Source organism: Oratosquilla oratoria, chromosome 38, assembly GCF_046742065.1.
Source record: "Oratosquilla oratoria isolate Oo_2021 chromosome 38, ASM4674206v1, whole genome shotgun sequence".
Taxonomy (NCBI): Eukaryota; Metazoa; Arthropoda; class Malacostraca; order Stomatopoda; family Squillidae; genus Oratosquilla; species Oratosquilla oratoria.
In genome coordinates, this window is record NC_134814.1 from 21,901,139 (window position 1) to 21,926,204 (window position 25,066).

At 39.4% G+C, this 25,066-nt stretch overlaps 1 protein-coding gene across 1 annotated transcript; it reads left to right on the forward strand.

Annotated features, from left to right (window-relative positions):
• The first annotated feature begins 3,602 nt into the window (after positions 1–3,602).
• Positions 3,603–12,330, forward strand: LOC143019815 (serine/threonine-protein kinase Chk1-like). The gene is made up of 3 exons (XM_076175797.1): positions 3,603–3,701; positions 11,404–11,574; positions 11,680–12,330. The coding sequence occupies exons 1-3, from the start codon at positions 3,603–3,605 to the stop codon at positions 12,328–12,330; spliced, it is 921 nt and encodes a 306-aa protein (XP_076031912.1).
• The last annotated feature ends 12,736 nt before the right edge of the window (positions 12,331–25,066 follow it).

A 25,066-nucleotide genomic window follows, 5' to 3' on the forward strand; every position in this document is an offset into this window, starting at 1 on the left:
GTATTACAATTGGTTTGAAAGTGTTTGGTAAGTATAATAAAAGGCTGAGAGGTTCTCTACCTTTATGCTTGAAACGTAAAGTTTACAATCAATGCATTCTGCCAGCAATAATCTCCGGGTGTGAAACTTGGAAACTGACAAAGTCGATGGAAACAAAGCTAAGGACGGCACAGAGAGATAAGTGATGGGAATAACACTGAGAGAACGAAAGAGAGCAAGTTGGGTGAGAGAGCAGACTAAAGTGAAAGATATTGTGGAGGCGGTGAAAGAAAGTGGAATTGCGCAGGTATGTTAGCGCGAACGACTGATAAGCGATGGAGCAAGTGTTTTACCGAGTGGACGCCGCGAGATAGGAAGCGTGAAAGAGGGAAACCAGACAGAAGGTAGAGAGACGAGATTGAGAAGTTTGCAGGAGTGACGTGGGAGAGGTTGGCGCGGTCGTGTGAATCATGGAATGCTTTGAAGGAGGCCTTTGTTCAGCAGTGGACTCAGAACGGCATACATACACATGTATATGTATGTACATATATGTATATATATACATATATATATATTTATATTATATACACATTATATGTATGTACACACACACACACACACACACACACACACACACACACACACACACACACACACACACACACATATATATATATATATATATATATATATATATATATATATATATATATATATATCTTTTTCAACAACATATCACTTTTAATTCCATACTATCGCAAACGAGACTGAGAATCGCTCGTAGGAGGCATCCGTTGGAAATTGAAACGTAGACGAGCCGAGGATTCGAACCCAGCTAACCCGTAACAAAGTTACATTGACGTAACCCAATACGCTATCAAGAGAGATATAAGTTGAGTACGACTTTCTTATATTTGTATGCTCGAATTACATACACATACACGAAATATCGCGTTCAACCCATCTCGGCTATGATAGAGCATCGGACATATGTGCGCGTGGGAAATTTTATACATACACATAAAATGGTTCCCAGTGATCAATTAATATTTTTTTCAACCACATATCACTTTTAATTCCATACCATCGCAAACGAGACTGAGAATCGCTCGAAGGAGGCATCCGTTGGAAATTGAAACATGGACGAGCCGAGGATTCGAACCCAGCTAACCCGTAACAAAGTTACATTGACGTAACCCAATACGCAATCTTCTGTCCATGCCTCGTCCTGTCTCACCGATGTAAACTTTCTCACAACCTGTACAAGGAATTCTGTAAACAACACTTTTATTTTCTTGCAAACTTTCTGTGTTTCTGGTAAACTCGCCAATTCTCTTTCCCGCTGATGTTACTAAATTTATGCTGGTGTTCTTTAAAAAAAATTACAGAATTCCTTGTACAGGTTGTGAGAAAGTTTACATCGGTGAGACAGGACGCGGCATGGACAGAAGATTAGAAGAACACAAGAGGGATGTGAAACATCACAGAACATCAAATGCCCTAGTAGTTCATATCGATGAAGAAAATCATTTACCAAACTGGAAGGAAGCCCACGTTCTACATAGGAAAATGGGAAAAAAGAAAAGGAAAGCTTTAGAGGCGGCACACATTGCCACAGAGAAAACCACAAATTCTCGTAAGGGGTTTATGTCCTGGGCTCAAACGTCCGCACAACTGGCGGTCGGCGAGTGTGGGGGGACAACGTGATCGGGATGAGGTCACGCAGGGTCGTCAGATCAGCATGTAAGCTGTTGACGTACTTTGTTTCTTATTCTGTATTCAGTCCACTGAGGAAGGCCCAAGAGGTCGAAACGTCTGGTTCTGAATAAAGCTCCATACTCTAGCCTTAACGTTCCATTTTGCCACCTCACCTCCATATGTATATATATATATATATATGTATATATATATATATATATAATATATATATATATATATATATATATATATATATATATGTATATATTTATATATATATGTGTGTATATATTTATATATATATGTATATATATATATATATATATATATATATATGTATATATGTATATGTATATGTATGGATATATATATGTATATATATATGTATATAGATACATATATATACATATATATATATGTATATATACATATATATACATATACATGTATATATATACATATATATATATGTATATATATATGTATGTATATATATGTATATATATACATATATATATGTATATATATACATATATATATATATATATATATATATATATATATATATATATGTATATATATATATATATATATATGTATATATATGCATGTATATGTATAAATATATATATATATATATACATATATATATATATATATATGCGAATAAATCACAAAAACACGTGATTCACAAAATGTGTAATAAAACCATTTGGAAAATAAAATGAAAGGTGACCGAACGTTTTCGTCTATTCAAGACATTTTCAAGGAAAATGTCTTGAATAGACGAAAACGTTCGGTCACCTTTCATTTAATTTTCCAAGTGGTTTTATTATATATATATATATATATATATATATATATATATATATATATATATATGTGTGTGTGTGTGTGTGTGTGTGTGTGTGTGTGTGTGTGTGTGTGTGTGTGTGTGTTGTCATATATATTCCCATATATGTAAGACGGGAATATTTTATTACTTGGATAACGGCGCCTCGCGATTACGGGGGGTGTCAGATTACAGGACGAGTACTGAGGAGGCGTGGGAAGGAGGTCCGTCCATACAATGGAGTATTTGTTCTAACACTCAGCCTAGAACGAAGGAGAACGTTTTAGTTAATTGACCAATCAGGTTCAATCTTCATAGACGCAATTCCTATGGGCCAATCAGAGGATTTTTGTAGAAAGAACCAGAGCGCCTTCAGCGTCAGAAGAGTCAGTTTTAGAGTAGAGGGTACGATGTAAAAGTGTGCTGCCTCGGGGCGGATTATTCGGCTGAAGTAAGTCCTCTGTACTCCCCCTGTATTAGTCGTAAGATAATTAACTCAGCTAGTGTTTCATCTAGTGTTTCATGTAGTGGTGTGAAATCTGTATGGTAGTGACTTAGACAGTGTTTTTCGTTGGTAAAGTATTAATTCAATATAAATTTTCTTTCACCCCCGTTAAAAGTTTTCGAGCGGGAATCTTCTGTTTTGAAACTTATTTACTCATTTGAATGTAAACTTATTTACTCACTTGAATGTTCAGTGATTGTAATCCTTCGTGTAATCCTATCAACTTTAATGAATAGTGTAAATGTTATCTGTGCGTTTCATTTTTCTTGATTTTTATGATAATACAAAATCAAGTGGCGGCCTTGAAATTTCTTTTAAGTTACCCAAAGACATGGGGTCTTGGGAACTCAGTCACCCATTCACTCTTACTATGTGTTACGAGTCTGACAACTTTACAATTTCTATTTGAGTTATCCCAAAGACATGGGGTCTTGGGAACTCATTTCACATACTTAATCTATTGCAAGTCAGATATGTGAGAGAGATTCGTAACATATATATTGGCGACCTTGCCAGGATTTTAACGGTAAAGTGAAAGAATTACCAACGAAAATATTTAGTATTAGATAGGATCAATAGTGTGAGAAAATGAAGTTGACAAGTGCAGAGGAGGTTTTGGAGTTTGTACACAAACAACCTAGTAAAAAGGAGATACAGAGCCTTACTGCTAACGACTTGAGATTCATAGTACAAAGTCTAGGGGTTGAGCACGCACATGATGCGAATAAAACTGAATTAATAAGAATTGTTGTAGAAATGGTGCATAATCGAGGTGAAGGTGGGGCAATGAGAGATGAAGGAAGGGCAGATAGAGAGTCTGTCACTTCAGAATGTGAGGAAGAGGAAGAAGTGGAAGAGGAAATAGAGAAGGGTGAATCTCAAAACACTGAGTCTCGATTAAGCGAATTACGGTTGAAGTTAGAGATAGCTAAGATAGAAGCTGAAGTAAAAAGGGAAGAAACTGAGAGAGCTAAGATAGAAGCTGAAGTAAAAAGGGAAAAAACTGAAGAGGCTAGAATAGACAATGAAAACCTTAGACTTCAAGTTAACTTGCAAGAAAGAAGACGAGTGCTATCAGAATCTCAACTCGTAAATAGGAGGCTCAATTTTGATGTAGTACATAACGCTAAATTGCTTCCTGAATTTGATGAATCACAGGTGGATACTTACTTTAGGACGTTTGAAGGAATAGCGGAAGATTATCAGTGGCCGAAGCAGTATTGGCCTGCATTGTTGCGAACAAGCCTCAGAGGAAAACCGCTAAGAGTTTATGGTGCTTTAGAGGATTCACAAACAAAGGATTACGATGAAATCAAATCAGCTATCCTACGAGCCTGTGAATTAGTGCCTGAAGTTTATAGGGTAAAATTTAGGAATCTAAGGAAGCAATCTAATATCTCACACGTTGAATTTAGTAGAGAGAAAAGAATGTTATGGGACCAATGGGTAAGATCCCGTAACGTAAATGGAGATTATAGGAAACTAGCTGAGTTAATGTTGATGGAAGAGTATCTGAGATCCATCCCTAAAGAGGTGTCATTGTACCTTCAGGAGAAAGAAGTCTCAAAGTTGGAAGAGGCTGCAGTATTAGCAGATAAATATGAAATACTTAAACCTACTGCAGGGAAATTCTCAGTTACTCCAAGGGGGAGAGAGGAACAGCCGATGATCCCACAATCAACCTCCCCAGGTGGACCTACAAAATCCCTAGAGGTCAAGAAAGGTGACTATAGTAAGTCATCGCAGATGATTTCATGTAGCTATTGTGGAAGGGTAGGCCACCTGATGAGGGATTGTTGGCACAGGAGAAGGGAAATAGAGGGGGTTAAACCCATAGCATTATTAGATAGATGGGACACCCACATAGAAAGTAAAGTCCGAGAGGGGGAGGACGAAGAGGAGACCCCCAAAGTAGTGGCCCTCATGAGTAAGGCTGTCACAGACGGCATGGAGAAGGATGAGATGAAACCTCACTTGAGAGGTTATGATCCGTTCCTTTTTCAAGGAACAGTCACCATAAAGGGAGAGAAGAGAAAAGGGGTGACCATTCTGAGAGACTCAGGAGCCCTCCAATCAGTAATGCTGAGTAGTTTAGTAGAAAAACCTGTAGCAAAAGGGAGAGTAGTTATAAGCTTCCTAGGAGGCCTAGCCAAGGTGCCACTGGTAGAGATAGATATGGAATCGCCTATATATGAGGGACAGGCAAGGATAGGCCTAATAGATCAGTTGCCAGTGGAAGGAGTTGAAGTCATTCTAGGAAATGACTTAGTGGGTGGGAAGATGTGCCCCACACCTACATGGGAGAGAAGAGAGAAGGGTCTAAGGACCAAGTGAGGCCAATAAAGGTCTCGAGAGGGGAAGGCTGTGGAAATCCTAAATGTAAGGACAGTCTGAATCCCGAGGGAAGAATCCCTAGTGAAAATACTCAAGTCGAGACAGCGGTGGACTTGAGGTTCCTGTTTCGTGAGGAACGAGGCAGCGAGTCGGAAGTGTTTGACCTGACTCGTCTGTTTATGGGAGAGAAGAAGGGAGATGGAAAGAGTCTAAATGACTCACACAGAAAGGGAGAGAAGAAAGGAGAGAAATGGAGTCTAAGCGACTCACACAGAAAGGGAGAGAAGAAAGGAGAGAAATGGAGTCTAAGCGACTCACACAGCAAGGGAGAGAAGAAAGGAGAGAAAAGGAGTCTAAGCGACTCATACAAAAAGGGAGAAAAAGCAGGAGAGAAATGGAGTCTAAGTGACTCGCACAGAAAGGGAGAGAAGACAGGAGAGAAATGGAGTCTAAGTGACTCACACAGAAAGGGGGAGAAGAAAGGAGAGAAATGGAGTCTAAGTGGCTCACACAGAAAGGGAGAGAAGAAAGGAGAGAAATGGAGTCTAAGTGGCTCACACAGAAAGGGAGAGAGGAAAGGAGAAAAGAGTCCTAATGACTCACAAAGAATTGGAGAGAAGGAGGGAGAAACAAGGGGTCCCAGTGTCTTACAGGGAATGGAAGAGAAGGAGGTGAAGGCAATGAGCCCCCGTGGCTTACAGAGAGTTGGCTCCGAATTGGGAGACCGGAAGGAAGGAGTGGTGAGTGAGAGTGAGTTGTCAAAGGAATACTATTTGGAGTCGGGAGTACTATTCCGCAAGTGGGTGGATAGTACCTGCCCTACTGATGACGCAGTATGGTCTGATAGGCGACAAATAGTGTTGCCAAAGGTCTACAGGGAAGGAGTTATGCGATTAGGGCATGATAATTCCTTTGCAGGATATAAAGGTGATCCAAGAGTGATGAAGTCGGTGGAGGCAGTGAGAAGTAGGTTGACCTCATGTTGGCAGAGTGTTCAAGGGCGAGTGAAGGCGAAAGCGCGAGAGTTTAAACAAGGAGCGAGGTTCAGCGACCCATTCGACGTGACAAAACGAGTGAAGGAACTGAACAGAGTGGTTGTCACTCCTGGTAGGAGACGGAAGCAGCAGTTGTGTCACCTCGGTGTGTTGAAAGCGTACCAGGAGAGGGACACGAGTGATGTGGGTGTGTCTGGCGGTAGTGTGCATGCCCTCTCCATCGAGCCTGAGGAAGACGAGGACTCGACTTTCCCCACCTTCGAGATGACGTGGAAGGCGAATGCAGAGGTGTGGCCACAGGTGGTGAGCCAGCTGGGTCATCTTTCGGCTGAGCAGCGAGAGGACCTACTGAAGTTGCAGAGACGATACCAGAAGAGCTTTCGGGATGCCCCTGGAAGGACCCACCTGACGCTGCATGACGTGGACGGGAAGATGCGACGCCCATCAAGCAAGCCCCGTATCGTGTGAACCCGCAATAAGTGACTATCATTGAGGAAGGAACAAAGTTCCAGTGGACTAAGACTTATGATTCCGTTATGTTACTAAGAGTGTCAAAGAAAAGGGTTTGCCATCAATGATCTTAGCAATTAAGTATTTTGTTGTGCATGTCCATGTTGGTGCCCAGGTAACGGTTTTCACAGACCACCATCCCTTGAAGTACCTTAACAAGTTTAAAGATAAGAACCTCCGCTTAACCAGGTGGAGTTTGTTTTTGAAGGAGTATCATTTAGACGTTCGTCATATACGAGGGAAGACAATGTGATAGCCGATTGTCTGTCTAAAAAAAAAAAAAAATCTTTGCAAGATTTTTTTTCTTTTTTTTTCTTTTTTTACCCTTAAAGAGGGAGGTGTCACATATATTCCCATATATGTAAGACGGGAATATTTTATTACTTGGATAACGGCGCCTCGCGATTACGTGGGGTGTCAGATTACAGGACGAGTACTGAGGAGGCGTGGGAAGGAGGTCCGTCCATACAATGGAGTATTTGTTCTAACACTCAGCCTAGAACGAAGGAGAACGTTTTGGTTAATTGACCAATCAGGTTCAATCTTCATAGACGCAATTCCTATGGGCCAATCAGAGGATTTTTGTAGAAAGAACCAGAGCGCCTTCAGCGTCAGAAGAGTCAGTTTTAGAGTAGAGGGTACGATGTAAAGGTGTGCTGCCTCGGGGCGGATTATTCGGCTGAAGTAAGTCCTCTGTACTCCCCCTGTATTAGTCGTAAGATAATTAACTCAGCTAGTGTTTCATCTAGTGTTTCATGTAGTGGTGTGAAATGTGTATGGTAGTGACTTAGTGTTTTTCGTTGGTAAAGTATTAATTCAATATAAATTTTCTTTCACCACCCGTTAAAAGTTTTCGAGCGGGAATCATCTGTTTTGAAACTTATTTACTCATTTGAATGTAAAATTATTTACTCACTTGAATGTTAAGTGATTGTAATCCTTCGTGTAATCCTATTAACTTTAATGAATAGTGTAAATGTTATCTGTGCGTTTCATTTTTCTTGATTTTTATGATAATACAAAATCAAGTGGCGGCCTTGAAATTTCTTTTAAGTTACCCAAAGACATGGGGTCTTGGGAACTCAGTCACCCATTCACTCTTACTATGTGTTACGAGTCTGACAACTTTACAATTTCTATTTGAGTTATCCCAAAGACATGGGGTCTTGGGAACTCATTTCACATACTTAATCTATTGCAAGTCAGATATGTGAGCGAGATTCGTAACAGTGTGTGTGTCTGTGTGTGTATGTATATACTGTATATGTACATATATATATATATATATATATATTATATATACTGTATATATATACATATATATATGTATATACTGTATATATACATATATATATATACTGTATATATACATACATATATATATATATATATATATATATATATATATATATATATACATGTATATATATATATATATATATATATGTTGAAGGTGGAAAAAGAAGTCGCGGGTCTAGTTCCGAGTTCCTGAGTTTATTCCTGACCGGTTTCGCTCTATGCTTCTTCAGAGGAATGAAAAAGCATAGAGCGAAACCGGTCAGGTATAAACTCAGGAACTCGGAACTAGACCCGTGACTTCTTTTTCAACCTTCATCAACTTGTCACAATGTACCGATATATATATATATATATATATATATATATATATATATATATATATATATATATATAAATATATATATATATATATATATATATATATATATATATATATATATATATATATATTTATATACATACATACATTTGGAATAGAATATGCCGTTTCCGTATGGTCACCGAATCTCATTAAAGACATTGACAGATTGGAAAAGGTACAACGGCGAGCAACAAAACTGATTCCAAATATCAAAAATGAATCATACGAAAATCGACTAAAACATATGAATCTGTTTTCCCTAAAAAAGCGTAGACTCAGAGGTGACTTGATACAGGTCTTTAAAATTCTAAAGGAAATTGACAACATCAAAAGTGACAAAATTTTCACACTGAATGAGAATCCGACGAGAAACAATGGTCTCAAACTATCCGGAAATAGATTCAATTTGGAAGTGGGTAGAAACAACTTCGCCAACCGTGTAGTTAATGAATGGAATAAACTTCCTGCAGAGGCAGTGCAATGTAGTTCAGTTCGAAGCTTTAAGAATCATTTAAATAAACACCTTAGCAAGATGCTGAAATGATTATAATCTATTTTATATTATTTATTTTTGTTTTTTATCATTTGTCTGATTCTCATTTATTATTAGTTATATGTCAATTTAATATTATTTACTATTCACCTGTTTGTTTATTATTTAACTATACCTATACATTTATCTATGTACTTTATTTGTTATTTACATTATTATAGTTTTTATATATTCATTTATTTATTTATTTTCGCATCCGATCTAGATATGGACCAAAAGGTCTCCTGTCGGCAGGCTCCGCCTTTGTAATCCTTTGTAATATATATATATATATATATATATATATATATATATATGTATATATATATGTATATATATATATATGTATATATATATGTATATATACATATATGTATATATATATATATATATATATATATATATATATATACATATGTGTGTGTGTGTGTGTGTGTGTGTGTGTGTGTGTGTGTGTGTGTGTGTGTGTGTGTGTGTGTGTGTGTGTGTGTGTGTGTGTGTGTGTATTCACCTTGGTCTTTCGATCACGTGTTGGACTTGTGATCGACTGCTATTTCCCTCCCGGAAGTGAGCTCAGAGCTCATATGACCGATCTATGGGTAATGCTTGACCTTTCACACACACACACACACACACCCAACTCCCCGCCCACGAAAGTCAGAGTAACGACCCGAAGCGCAGCGATACCGAAATAATTTCGGCCCTGGGCAGAATTCGAACCAGGTGCTGCGAGCACCCCCCGTACTTGTGTGTATGTGTACGTATGTATATACTGTATATATATATATGTATATATATATATATATTATACATATATATATATTTATATACATCAATTATATATATATATATACACACATATATATATTATACATATATATATTTATATACATCTATCAATTATATATATATATATATATATATATATATATTATACATATATATATTTATATACATCAATTATATATATATATATACACATATATATGTATATATTATACATATATATATTTATATCTATCAATTATATATATATATATATATATATAATATATATATATATATATATATATATATATATATATATATATATATATATATATATATATATATATATAAGGTGCTGGTCCGAGGCCTTCCAGCCCCTCTTATGCCTCTGCCTTTGCTTTTAGGAATTTCCCCTGTGGGGCTACAAGGAGAAGGATGCCTAGTCCCAATCCCCGTCCCTTTATTCTCGCCTCTTACGATCCAAGTGGTGCTAAGATGGGAGGGAGGGTGGAGGGGTGTGGAGTGTTTTCGGGGATGGAATGGGTGGGAATGATTTTATGCCTTGTCCTTTTTGGCTACCTCCCTGGTAAGGGGGAAAAAGCCTTGGTATATGTATGTATATATATATATATATATATATATATATATATATATATATATATATATATATATATATATATATGTATATATATATATATATATATATATATATATATATATATACGTGTGTGTGTGTGTGTGTGTGTGTGTGTGTGTGTGTGTGTGTGTGTGTGTGTGTGTGTGTGTGTGTGTGTGTGTGTGTGTGTGTGTGTGTGTGTGTGTGTGTGTGTGTGTGTGTGTGTGTGTGTGTGTGTGTGTGTGTGTGTGTGTGTGTGTGTGTGTGTGTGTGTGTGTGTGTGTGTGTGTGTGTGTGTGTGTATTTACCTAGTTGTATTTACCTAGTTGTATTTTACGGGAAGGGGAGCTATGCTCGTGGGGTCCCGTCTTCATATCTCATTTTATCTAAACTATTTTTAAATTCATGTATTGTTTTTGCACACACCACTTTCTCATCTAACTTGTTCCAACTGTCTATTACTCTGTGAGGAATGCTGTTCTTTTTCAAATCTCTTCTATAGCTGTCTTTTTTTATTTTCTTTCCGTGTCCTCTTGTATTTCTGTTGTGTGAGTGTGTGTGTGTGTTTGTGTGTGCATATAGATGTGTATATATTTATCATAGATGTACAAACACAAAAACAAACTCAAAGAAAAAGAAAGAGTAAGGGGGAGTGAAAAGTTGCTTATGACCTTATTGAAGCCGTGTTCTTTATTGACAAAGTATTTCAATTTCACTACTGTTTTATAATTCATATGATTTTCAAAGAGAATGTATATCTATATATGAGCTTATTAAAGGAATGTATCACTTTTCATATTTAAGAAAATGTATCAAGATTATTTCAACATGGCTCCCTTTTCGCTATTCATACAAAGTTCATAATATAATCTGCATTAGACCTTTTCGAAAAAATATGTGCTCCACGGCTGCTAGAGATATTTGACAAAATTGTGGGATTTTTAACAATGACATTCTTGAATTTGTGTTTCCAGCGACTTCGAGTGTGGCTTTCGAGAAGAGGAAAGAAACAAGGATCCTCCAACGAAACAACCGACGATCACGAAGTCTTCAAGTACCTCGTCACCAGAGTCCCGAAGAAGGAAAGTTTGCAGGAAAACATGAAGAAGGCCGAGACCTACCTGCATTCCTCGGACTGGTGCAAGGTCAGACTTCTCGGAAGAGGATCGTTCGGGAAGGTCGTCCTGACGAAGAACGAGACTTCGGAGGAACTCGTCGCACATAAGTCTGTTCCTCGGCTCTTCCAGTAGACGGACCTTCGCGAGGAGTACGTCCACTGCCAGATCCAACACAGCAACGTCGTCCAGCTCATCTGCTTCCAGAGGACGCTCACCAAAGTTGTCTTGTGTTTGGAGTACTGTGCAGGAGGGACTGTCTCAGACGTCATCGGGTACATCAATGAAGAGGAAGCCCTTAGACTCTTCGGCCAGCTCATGGAGGCAGTCGAGCATCTGCACTCCAGAGGAATCGTGCACCGAGACCTTAAACCGGACAACCTCCTTCTGACGGAGGAAAAGGTCCTCAAGGTTGCCGACCTCGGTCTAGCTGCCATCTACGTCGTCAAGAACAAAGAAGTCCTTCTCAAAGGATATGTGGGGACAAGGGCGTACATGGCCCCCGAAGTAATCGAGTCCTCTAAATACTTGGGCCCTCCGGTGGATTTGTGGTCCTGCGGCGTGACCCTTTTCACAATGATCAACGGAGACGAGCCCTGGGAGAGTCCCGACCTCGACAACCGATTCTACAACATTTGGGTCAACGAAGACGACATCATCAACGATTTCAAGGTCTGGAACCGCCTGAGCGAATCTTTGCAACAGATTCTGAGAGCTCTTCTTGCGGTAGACCCTTCCCAGCGTCTCATCAGATGGCGCACTCTTCGAGCCCTTCCAACTGGCTGAACACTGAGCCTCTAATAACCTCTCATTGCCCAAAGGAGACTAAAAACTCTCTCGAACCATTGAATATTGCTCCTACAATCTTTACCTTGAAATAAAAAAGGTTCAGATATAAAAAAAAAAAACAGGTTGCCATCAATTGTCGGCAACGAAACGTCGCTCAAGCTAGCCCACAGCGACTTTAGATCTTTAAAGATCTTTCCCTCAGCTGAATAAAATCATCCGCCAGCATCCAATGAAATATGAAAGAGCACAGCAATTATCTTTGGCTTATATAGTAGAACTTACTTTTGTTGAACAAAATCACTTGTGAAGAATATAAAGAAAAACATCGCTGTTTGTGTTGTAAGCTCAGAGCTGCCAAGAGGATCCCATGTAGATAAATGACACAATGATAATGGGTAATAACATCATGTATGTATGTATGCATGTATGTATGTATGCATGTATGTATGTATGTATGTATAAAGTTTCCTTGCTATTTGGGACGGGGACGAAATTCCTTACTTCCCGTCTTAGTTTATCCCTTCTTACTACGAGTATATCCACTTTCTCGGTCGCCTGCACCGTTTCACACTGAATAAAATCTATTCTGCCGTCTACCAATGTGATCTCCCCTAGGAGTGTAGTTCACCAACCACATGGTCTTTCTGGATCTCAAGGGCATCAGATCCCATGTTTCAGAAAGGGTACTTTGCACCAGGCCTTTCCTTTTTCTGTTATGTGCAGTTCCAATACTCCCTGGCCGAGCAGGCTGGGACCCTTAGCGTATGTCCCTGCCGTGAACAGGGCTGAGATTACCTGACCTGCAAGAGTCAGCTTGTCTTCTCTCTCGAAGGCCAATCCCAGTGTTCCACCAGCGAAGCCTGGTACCCTTACAGCCTCGATGGTTTTGGCTGGGAACGTGGCTACCTCTCTTACTCCCTGATGACTCTGTCTCTCCTCAAAACCTAGTGACCATGGATGTTGCTGAAGTACTCGTCCCTGCAAGGATTACTGGAATATCCTTGCCGTAAACTTTGAATATTAAAGGAAGGAATGTTAAACTCACCCTGTGCGCTGGCAAGAAACCAACCCCTAATATCAGTTTCGCAGGAAGACCCTCGACTGGGATGCGAAGGGATGTGTGTAAACTGGAAACACGCTAGACCAACCCTCACAGTAAATTTGACCAAGGTTAGGCATCTCCGAACCATCTGCTGCTATGATTCTAGTACTGCCCACTAGTAAATCCTCCGTGTTAGCGGGCAGGGCACTCTTATGAATTAGAGATACCGCTGCCACCAGTGTCTAGGAAAGCACTGACTGGGTGGCGTTCGTCCCAAACAGCTGAACGGATCACATGAATCGTCACTCCAGACATCGACAGGGTGACAATTCTTTCATGTGGGCTATGCTAGGGTGACAATTCTTTCATGTGGGCTATGCTAGGGTGACAATTCTTCATGTGGGCTATGCTAGGGTAACAATTCTTCATGTGGGCTATCCTAGGGTGACAATTCTTTATGTGGGCAATGCTAGGGTGACCATTCTTCATGTGGGCTATCCTAGGGTGACAATTCTTCATGTGGGCCATGCTGGGTTTACGATTCTTCGGTTGTATAAGTTGATGACAATAAGCATAACCCTCATTCAACCTAACCTAACCTTTATTCCACTGTTGATATTCGGCGTACTGGGATGACAATTCTTCAGGTGGGATCTCATGGGGTGACGATTCTTTATGTGGGCGTTCCGGGGTGACATTTCTTCTTGTGACCCAACTGAACTACCACCATGGCCAACCTGCCAACAGCACTATGAGCGCTGGAAAAGTTTTACGTCAACAATTTCCACATGCTTCTCGGCAGTCATCTTGGGACGGGCTTCCCTCGGGCGCGAGAAGTTTCTTGACTGGCTGTCACGGGCAGTAGGCCCTCAGCGACCTTCGTCTCCCGCGTGACCTGCCTGGGTAGCCACATGCATGGCAAGGCTGGCCCAATTTCCGACAATGAGTGCAATAAGAACGCCACTTGTTTTGGATACAACGCCCACTGTTCCGTTTCCACGAGTTTCTTTGTCCGACGTCCCTGTGGAGAAGTTACATCTCTTCCTCTCGAGGGGATCTGTCTCACGCGAAGAACGAGGAGAGGAAAAAATCTGTATGCTTGTGAGGCGTGGAGTTGGAATGGATTGGTGGTGTAAGGGGTGATTGATTGATGTCGTTCGTGACAGAGTATAATGTTTATTTACTATATAACTTTACCTTTTTATCTACTTATTCTATTTATATGGTTTAACGTCACAAACTCCACCCTACCGGAAGACTAGGACGGTACCCCGCACAGAGATCTTATTTTATTTATAATTATTTATATTATTATAATTATTTATTTATATCTGTTATATATTATATATATATATATATATATATATATATATATATATATATATATATATACTTTGCATCTGACCTAGTTATGGGCCAAAAGGTCTCCTGTCGGTATGGTCTTCCTTTGTAAAAACTTTGTAATCCTTCGTACAGGCCGAATATCCGTCGCCGGAATATTCGGGTCTTTATGTGGAAATTATGTTTTTGCATGTAGTCTATAGCAGCGCGTAAAATCGCCTGAATAGAAGATTCCTCATCCCGAGCGAGTACCTCCGCAAATTGCGAGGTCAAGGGATTTACCTTTAATGTGTTGATGGCGATATAGTAAGATGAATATTTTTCTACTTCATGTCCTTTGGTATATATAATGATGCAAGAATCCAAAAAGTAATTAAATACATACCATCACACCATCAACACCAACATACATTAGAAAATAACATTATATTTTAGTCACCCCTGTACCTTTAGAATGTGTATTTAAATTTTATTCAATTTGTGAATTTGAGAAATATTCGTTAATGTCAATATTCACCATAGAAATACGCAGACTCCTCAAAATAAGTTAGGGTTGTGGTTTCTATGCCTTTTTCTTTTTGGCTACTCCCCCATGTAGGGGGAAAAGGCTTTGGTATATGTATGTATATATACATATATATATATAGTATATATATATATATATTTATAAAAACATACATATATATACATATATATATATATATATATATATATATATATATATACATATATATATATAAATAAATATATATATATATATATATTTATATATATATATATATATATATATAAATATAAATATATATATATATATACATATATTTGTTATTCAAAGCAAGCACATAACCTAAGTCAAAAGGACACATTTTTAGTTTGTAAAGTCTAGCAAATAAATTTAGCAAAGAACAAGGTCCAAGAGCAGGACTATGGAAGATGGAAATGAAGTTAGCTGTGTTGAACATCGTGACACTAAATGATAAAGGACAATTTGAAGGTTCTTTTGCATCAAAATGGACACTGAAGTCCTGATATGTAATTTACCGTAATAATAAGCATGTCACAATATCACTTGGACAAAATGTAGTGGCACATTTGTAAATAATAATCACGAAGAACCCACAGTTGGAATAAAAGGAAACTTGGAAGAAAGTATAACTTCTATATTTCGGCTAATAGCTATAGCCCTCTTCAGGGTTCTTCGTGATTGTCACAATATGTTTAAGTGTAATTTACAGAATTTGACGGTCATAAGATAAATTAGATAAAGGTCAAGAATGCACCATGAAATATCTGTCAAAGGTTTTATTTAATTGTACATTCTAGATGTCATTTTAAGTTAAAAAAAAAGAAGAAGAAAAAGAAAAGAGTATGACGAGAGGTATCAGCTCCTTGCATCTACCTTGTAGTGTACTGTGGCCCACTCTCACCCTCTGGGGTAGGTTTGGGCCAAATCAATCATCTGCCGATTTTCATTAAAAAAAAGGGGGATTTTTCTCGTTTTGGGGTCATTTTGGTTACCTGCTCCCATTTACCCACCACCTCACCCACAGGTTGAGGGCCGTCAGGGCTCCTGTGGAGTCCACTTGGAATCCGCCCAAAAGTGAAAAAGGGAGAAAAGGCTCAAATTCAGAAGAGCACCACAGCCATGCCCTTGGGCCCAGGCTCCTCATCTCTACCTAGCTGTGCTCAGTACATGACTCTCTCTCTCCCTGTGGGGTAAATTTGGGCCAAATTGGTCACCTGACAATTTTCGGCAAATTTCCTTTGGATTTTGGGGCGTTTTGTGGTCACCTACTCAGATTGGGCCACCATCTCACCCATGGGTGGAGGGCCACCAGTCCTGCTGTTCATTGCAATTGGACACCACTCAGGCCAAAGGTCCTGATACCATACACAGAAATGTGAAAAATCCGACAAAAGGCCCACATTTGGATGGTTTCCACGCACAGGCCCTCGGGCCCAGGGTCTTCGCGTCTACCTGTGTTTATAGGCGAGATCGAAATCGGTAAGGTGTCTTTGTGCCCTTACCAGTCAAGATCTAGGAAGAAAGTCAAGCATAAGTACACATGGGAGAGGGTGGTGGATGGAAGGGTGGCAGATAGAGCGTTAATGGACTATATAGTGCTGACCAGGAGTATGGTAGGAAGAGTTAAGGATGTACATGTTCAAAGGGAAGAGAGTGGGTGAATATCAGATCATTTTCTGGTGGAAGGTAAATTGAGAATGGGGAATAGGTGGAGAAAAGGGAAAAGGGTAGAAGGTAGGGAGGTACTTAGAGTGAACTGCTTAAATAAGAAAAAAAAAAAGGAGAATGAGTATAAGAAGAAGCTGAAAGAGGAGTGGGAGGGAGTAAAGGATAGAGTAGAGCTAGGAGTGGAGGAGGAATGGGGATGGTTCAAGAAGGGAGTCACAAGGTATGCAAAGATGGTGTGTGGAGGACGGGAGGAAATAGAAGAAAGGGTAGAAAGTGGAAGGATGAAGAAGCAAAGAAGTTTGTAGAAGAGAAGAAGCGGGCATTCATAGATTGGCTACAAATTAGGACGAGGGAATCCTATGAGAGGTACAAAGTAAAGAGAAAGGAAGTTAAGCATAAGATAAAGGAAGCAAAGAGGAGAGCAGGTGTGAAATGGGGTAAGAGTATGACAAAAAAAATTGAAAATAATAAAAAGATGTTTTGGAAGGAAATTAAAAGAGAAAGAGGAGGCGAATCAAGTAGAGAATAAAAGGTAAAAAGTGCAGATGGAGAGATGATAATGGAAGAGAAGGCAGTGAGAGGAAGGTGGGCAGAGTATTTTAGGGAGTTGCTAAATGTGAAAGAGGATAGGGAGGGAAAGGTAGTTGCAGTGGGAAGCGCTAAGAAAATGACCGTGATGAGTGAGGAGAATGGAGAAGAAATAGGGAAGGATGAAGTGAAAGCAGCTGTTAAGATGATGGAGCAGGTAAGGCACCTGGGTTGGATGAATTCTATGCAGAATGTCTGAAGAAAGAGGGTACAGTTAATGTGGACTGGCTAGTGAGGTTATTTAATGTTTATTTAAGAGAGGGTAGAGTGCTGGGGGACTGGAGGAGTGCCTGTATAGTTCCGCCTTACAAGGGAAAGGGGGACAAGTGTGAGTGTAGTAGTTTCAGAGGGATCAGCTTATTGATTGTAGTTGGGAAGGTTTATGGGAGGGTCTTGATTGAGAGGCCTTTTGTCTTTTCTCTTCATTTTAACTTCCCAATCAATCAATCTTGGAGATTTACTTCTTCTCCTCTCCACTTCTTAGCTGTCATAACTTGCACACACAACATGAACTGAAAAATAATCTCCTGCCTGCCTCCCACGCATCACCAATATATGCATATAGATATATCTTTGCATATACAAAATATATTCTACATTTCTTAAGTTCATCATTTCTATATTGTATGTAAAGCTACAATTTTAAAACAACTTATTGGATGCATAAACATAATCGTTGTAAGATTCATCAACTTTATGTATATATGCCATATCTTAACATGTACACATAATCCTCTATTCTACATTTCTTATATATTCTAAGCTTATCATTTGTATACTGTATGTACAGCTACAATTTCAAAGTAACTTATTGGACGCACAAACACAATTGACATAGCATTTATCAACTTTATTTTTATAACTATCAGCTTCACTAACTCCTTTATTCTATATTTGTTATATGCCTTAAGCTTATCATTTATATATACTGTATATACAGGTACAATTTCAAAGTAACTTGTTTCACGCACAAACATAATTCATATAGCATTCACCAAGTTTACTTTTGTAACTATCAAATTCATTAACTCGTTACATTCAATAAATTGGCCACAGATGCATAGTCTTTCCTCAAATACATAAACACTATCTTCTCGTTTTGTGATTATCATTTATATTCTTATTACGCTTATTTATCATTCCATTTAGAAAAACATGGTACGTGACATTTGTATGTCTAAATGTTCTTATTAGTTCGCCACATTGAGCTACTTTGGTGAATCAGCGTTATTCAATCTTCCATATTCCTGGCATTGAAAAAAGACAAGCAAAATAAGTCCTAATATTGGATTTTATGGTACTCGCCGATAGACTCACACATCCACACAAACACACACACACACAAGAACGACCACCCACGCGCACGCACACACTGACGCACCACAAGCACACACACACGCACGCACACACACACGCACGCAAACACACAGGCAGGCACATACACATGAACGCGCACACACACACATACACGCACGCCACACACACACAGACACACACACATACAAACACACACAAACACACACACACTCTAGCACACACACACACACTCACTCACACACACACACACATACACACACACACACACACACACACACACACACACACACACACACACACACACACACACACACACACACACACACACACACACACACACACACAAATATATATATGCAGTATATATATACATATATATATATAAATATATATATATATGTATTTATATATAACATATATATATATATATATATGTATATATACATATCTATATACATATATACAATATATGTATATATACATATCTATATACATATATACAATATATGTATATATATATATATATGTATATATCTATATACATATATATATATATATATATATATATATGTATATATAAATAACACCGATAAACTAATGAAAAGGTGTCAGTAATTGTATATATCATGACACCCAATATTGAACATACTGTATCTGGGTTGCGTATACTAATGGAAATGGATATACGTTGTTAGTTTCTTCGGTCACTTTTTTGGGGGGCCAGAAGAATTTTCCTCGGTTGAAAGTTCGTTGTTAGCTGGCGGGTTTCCCGCCTGAGCCCATGCAACAACGTGCGGAGCCTTTAAAAGGCACAGCAACTATAATGCTGTGACCCAGGCTCCAGCTGGTGGGGTTCTTCTCCGAATTCGTGCAGGGAAATTAATTTTGCCCTGCATGGATTTTTCGGCTTGAAAGAACGGGACTGAGTCCCTTGGCTCCCTGATAGTCTTTGGCGGCGCAACAATTTGCCACCGCCAGGACACGCACGCACACGCGTAGTGGCCGAGGCTCCGGCTATAAGAAAAATAGTTTTCAGCTCCAGCCAAAAGGACTGACCCTATGGCCAATACTACCGCCTCCATATTGTGCGGTGCAGCAAAGCTGCCGCATCTAGAAGAATCTAATGCAGGAGGAACCCACATAGCACCTCGCTGTCGGAGGACATGTAGCAGGGTCCCTCAATGTCCTTTTATTCGGCGCTAGCTACGCAAGGTCTCCTGCACGAAAATCAAATGATAAGATCCAAACCGCTGGCTCCAGTGGACATATATTGAGTCAGTGCTACTCGTTTTTCCACGCTTTTAGCGGGGAACTTCCCTGTAGCCAGCCTGGGTTACATGCCAGCGGCAAAGGCTCCAGGCGACATTTCTCCAAGGACCCACACACGGCTTAGGCTCAGAGTGACATTTACATTACAGCCTACTGTACAAAGGGAGTAATTGGTGAGGAAGAGTGTTAGTTTAGGACAAGTAGGGTTGTGTAGATCAGATTTTTGTGTAAGACAGATATGTGAGAAAGATATAGAAAAAATTAAGGATGTTTTTTGGGCTTTTATGGAGCTGGAAAAGGCTTACGACAGGGTAGACAGGAAGACACTGTAGGAGGTACTGCAGATATATGGGATGGGAGAAAAGCTGTTAAGAGCAGTTAAGAGTTTTTATGAGAGTAGTAGAGCTTGTGTTAGGATTAGAAATGGAGAGAATGAATGGTTTGAGGTAAAGGTGGGACTTCGTCAGTGATGTGTTATGTCACCCTGGCTGTTCAATCTTTACATGGATGGAGTGGTGCGAGAGGTGAATGCAAGGGTGGTGGGTCAGGGGTTGGAGATGATTAAAGAAAATTGTAGCAGGACCAGAGGGAGGGAGGAGGGTGGAGGGGAGTGGAATATATAGGAAATGGAATTGGTGGGAGTGGTTTCTATGCCTTTTTTTTGGGGGGGGGGGGCTATGTATGTATGTGTACGAATGCCTTTACATCCTCCAACATTTTTGGTCAAAAGGCAAAATTTTGCAACCACTCAAGTGACTCGGACTCCCTTGTGACCTGCTATTGGGAGACAACGGGTTATGCGCAATGCAGATTTCTTAGCTCTGTCAGGAACTACCAGGCGAAGTTATTCTAACTGATATGCATTTGCGCGCTAGTGGTATAAAAGTCCGTCCGGGAGGAGTCGAAACTCTTTGATTGGCACTCTAAGCGAGGAACCTTGGGTTCTACTGTTGTGGCTCCCTTGAGATAATTCTTTATATTACACCAGTCAGTGTGTTCATCCTCTTCCTTCCGGATCGCTAGTTGGTTCCATTTGACGTAGTCCTCCTTAGTGTTTGAGTTTCCCTGGTTACTTGTGTTTATGGGCGATACTATGAAGGCGTCTCTATGGTGGTCCAAGCTCCCCGTATTCCCAGAGGAACGCCGTCAGCGACGATGTTTAATCGCCCGGGATACTAATTGACTTTCGAGATCGAAAATCGGCGATCCCTATTTTGCCATCGGAGAATCCTAGTTATTTGTGCCCTTACCAGTGAAGATCCAAACTAAAGGCCTCCTTGTGATCGCTCAAGAGTCTAACCGGGTATCCCATGATCAGAGGTCGATTTACGGTCCAAGACCGCAAACCGCTGCTAATCCGCGTTCCCTTTCAACGTATACTGTACTGTCTTCTCGTGCATCATTTAGAGTGAAATTAGGAGGAGAGCGGTCCATCTCCTACCATCCCTCGTCTCTGTGCTGAAGCACGCTCCCAATTGCTGATGCACTGGCACCTGTATTGAGTAATGAAAAGGTTTTCGCAAAATTGAGGTAAGGGAGGACCACCGTGGGTTTTTGAGGGACTTCAAGCGCGTCCCTACCTGAGCGGATGTTCCACGGATCAAGCTCGCGTATTCTTGTCCTTTTTCCCTATCTAGGTCCACCCTTCGTCATAATTCTATTAGAAGTTGCGAAGAATCTCGGCCAAATTTGGGGTGACTATTCTATTAGGTACCCCCACTAATCCTTAGGAAACAGAGCAGTTCTTTCCTGAACGCACTGGCTGCGGGAAAATAGTCTTGATGGCTCGAACCATTACTCTAGTTGAAGGCTTGATTCCCGTACCTGGGGATATCTTCATGCCCTATAGTAGGCGAAATTCTTTCTGGAAAAAGTTAGTGACAGCTTCTCCAGCATCAAAGGGAGAACATGCCTCCTGTAACCCTCCGTAGGTATATCCTTCCAGGTTCTTGAGGTGGGTCGTACCAAGTGGTTCCCAGAACAATGAATAAGGTGACACCAGAAGAATATATCTCACCATGCAACCAGTTGGCACGGAGGTGAGATTACTGCCAAAAAGCCTTTCATAGCAAACATGAACAACACAAACAAAACTGGGCGCCGTTACTGTTGGAGTCATCGTCTCCTAAAAGGTCCAACTGCATGTGAGTAAGCACTTGTCCATAGCCCAGAATCCAAAGCCTTGGACATTAAGCTGTATGAAGAAAATGAAAGAATCTGATACCTACAACGTCAGAACTCTCTCAGAAGACCACAGGCTGGAGAGAGTTTAATGGAAGAACTGGTACAACATCAAAGTGGAACATCGTTAGGACTGAGCGAAGACCAAAGAAACGGAAGAAAAGCTGATGACAATTACAAGATGGGTCACCACCTTTTCTACTATAGAGGTAAGGACAAAGGAATATAATGATGGGAGTAGGATTCTCGATCAACCAAGAGATTGCTTGGTAACGTAATCAAGTTCAGTTAGTTTATCAGAACAGGTAGGTAGCTTGGATTTGTGATTAGGCTGATGTGTAAAAGGTACACTCTAGAAATAGTTCCAAGTTTATGCACCACTTTACACAGCGTTCAGACAGGATGAAATTGATGTCCTATGATGATTTAAGTCAGGTAAATGAATTCAGGAAAAAAAGGTAAGTACACGGTTGGTAATAGGCGACTTTAAATGCTAAAGCGGGGAAGAAGGATGGGAGTATGAGTGTGTGCATTGGGAAATTTGGAGTAGGTGAAAGAAATTACAGAGGCGAGATCTTAGTCAATTTTGCAGAAAACTACAACATAAGGATAATAAAAAAAATTCTTCCAAAAGCGTGTAAGGTCGAAAATGGACGTGGAGAAGAACCCAAAAGGAACAACAAGTGACAGAAATAGACTTCATATTAGAAAGATGAGACGAAGATGGTCGTTGAGCAATGTTACGGTGATAAATAAAGTCAACATAGGTCGATGACCATAGAATGGTAAGTTGCACAGCTAGACATTCAAATTTCCAAACCGAGAGAAATAAACTAGTATTAAAAAACAAAAGTCTTGCAAAGATTAAGAATAATAAAAAGGCGTTTCAGTTAGAAATTAAGAATAGATTCGAACCTTTTAGAAGTAACGAGGACACCCGTCGAAGATATGAATTTGAATTTAGTGAATATCAATTAGGGAATCGGCAGTGAAAGTAGAAAGTACAAAAAGTATTAACAAAAAACAAATATTCTAAAGCTACAAATTGGAAACTAATTAAAAGAAGGAGGACTCATGCAGAATCAAAAGCTGGAGAGACGAAATAGAAAGAGTAGAATTAAACATGCTGATCAACATAAGGCAAGGATGTAGATAAATAATAGAGATATAATGAGATAATGAAGAAACTATTCGGTTTGGTTAAAATAGGAAAGGGACCGAGCGGCAGACATGCTTTAGTAATACCGTCAAATGATAATGTTTGAAAGATAAATTATGGAGAAATCATTAACTGCAGAGGCGGAATGGTAAAAAAAGTAGAAGAGTATTAAACAATAGCTTTACTAGTCGAATACAGTAGTTGAGTCAGTAAATTCATGTGTAGACGTAAGTGGTGTACCAAAGATTCACAAAGGAAAGACAGTAGTTTTGCTTCTAAAAAAAAATGAAACGAGGACTAGCAGCTGGGGAAGATGAAAATATATCGATAGATCAGTTTGAAAGACGCAGGGAAACAGATCAGTATTAAGATAGCTCAGTCGTGGTGCAATGCTATAGCGATTTTGCATTACAAAACAAGTGAGTAAACAGAAGGACCTTAGTAACTATCGACCGATTACCTTGCTATTCAAAATGTATAATAAAGTATTCTCCAAGATCCTTAACACATACACTATCCAAGTGGTAAGGATGGATACCAACCGAGAGAACAGGCAGGCCTTTCGGAGCAGATAACTCGACTCTAGACAATTAGCAGGCGATGAACCAACAAATCGAGAAAACGCCACAATACAATATACCTCTGTGTTTAGCTTTTGGTAGAATTACGAGAAGGCCTTTGACTCAGTATAACAAATTGCACTACTAAACTCGCTACTCAATCAGGTAAAAAAAAACTAAAAAACCCCCGAAAAAAAATCATATCGTAAGAGTTTTAGAAAAGATTTATGCGAAAAGTATCAGCTAGGAAATTCGACGATATCAAAGATTTAGAAAATATCAAAAGCGAGAAAGGAGTACGGCAAAGCAATACAAATTCACCCAAATTAATTAAAGCTTGCTTGGAAGAGATTTTCAAAAATGATTTAGTTGGGAAGATTAATGGCGAATATTTGAACCACATAATAATGAAGATGACATAATTCTTTATTATCAGAAAAAACAGAAGACTTGCATAAGAGATATGCTGAGTGATCTCACAAGGAAAGTCTCAAAGTAAGATGTTTAAAAATGAATAAGACTAAAACCAAAGTAATGTTTCAACACGAAAGTTCAAAGTAAAGCATTATAATCGATAGGGAGAGCCTTGAAGTTGAAGAGTATAAACTATTTAGGCCAGATGGTGAAAGTGATAAAAGATCATGATAATGAAATAAAAAGCCACGTATTACAAGTTGTTAGAAAGTGTTTGGTAAGTTTAATAAACGGCTGAGAGGTTCTCTACCTTTATTCTTGAAACGAATAAGTTTACATATTTCAATGCATTCTGCCAGCAATAATCTTCGGGAGTGAAACTTGGAAACTGACAAAGGGCGATGGACAACAAAGCTAAGGACGGCACAGAGAGAAAAGTGATGGGAATAACACTGAGAGAACGAAAGAGAGCAAGTTGGGTGAGAGAGCAGACTAAAGTGATAAGAGAGATTGTGGAGGCGGTGTAAGAAAGTGGAATTGCGCAGGTATGTTAGCGCGAACGACTGATCAGCGATGGATCAAGTGTTTTATCGAGTGGACGCCGCGAGATAGGAAGCGTGAAAGAGGGAAACCAGACAGAAGGTAGAGAGACGGAGATTGGAGAAGTT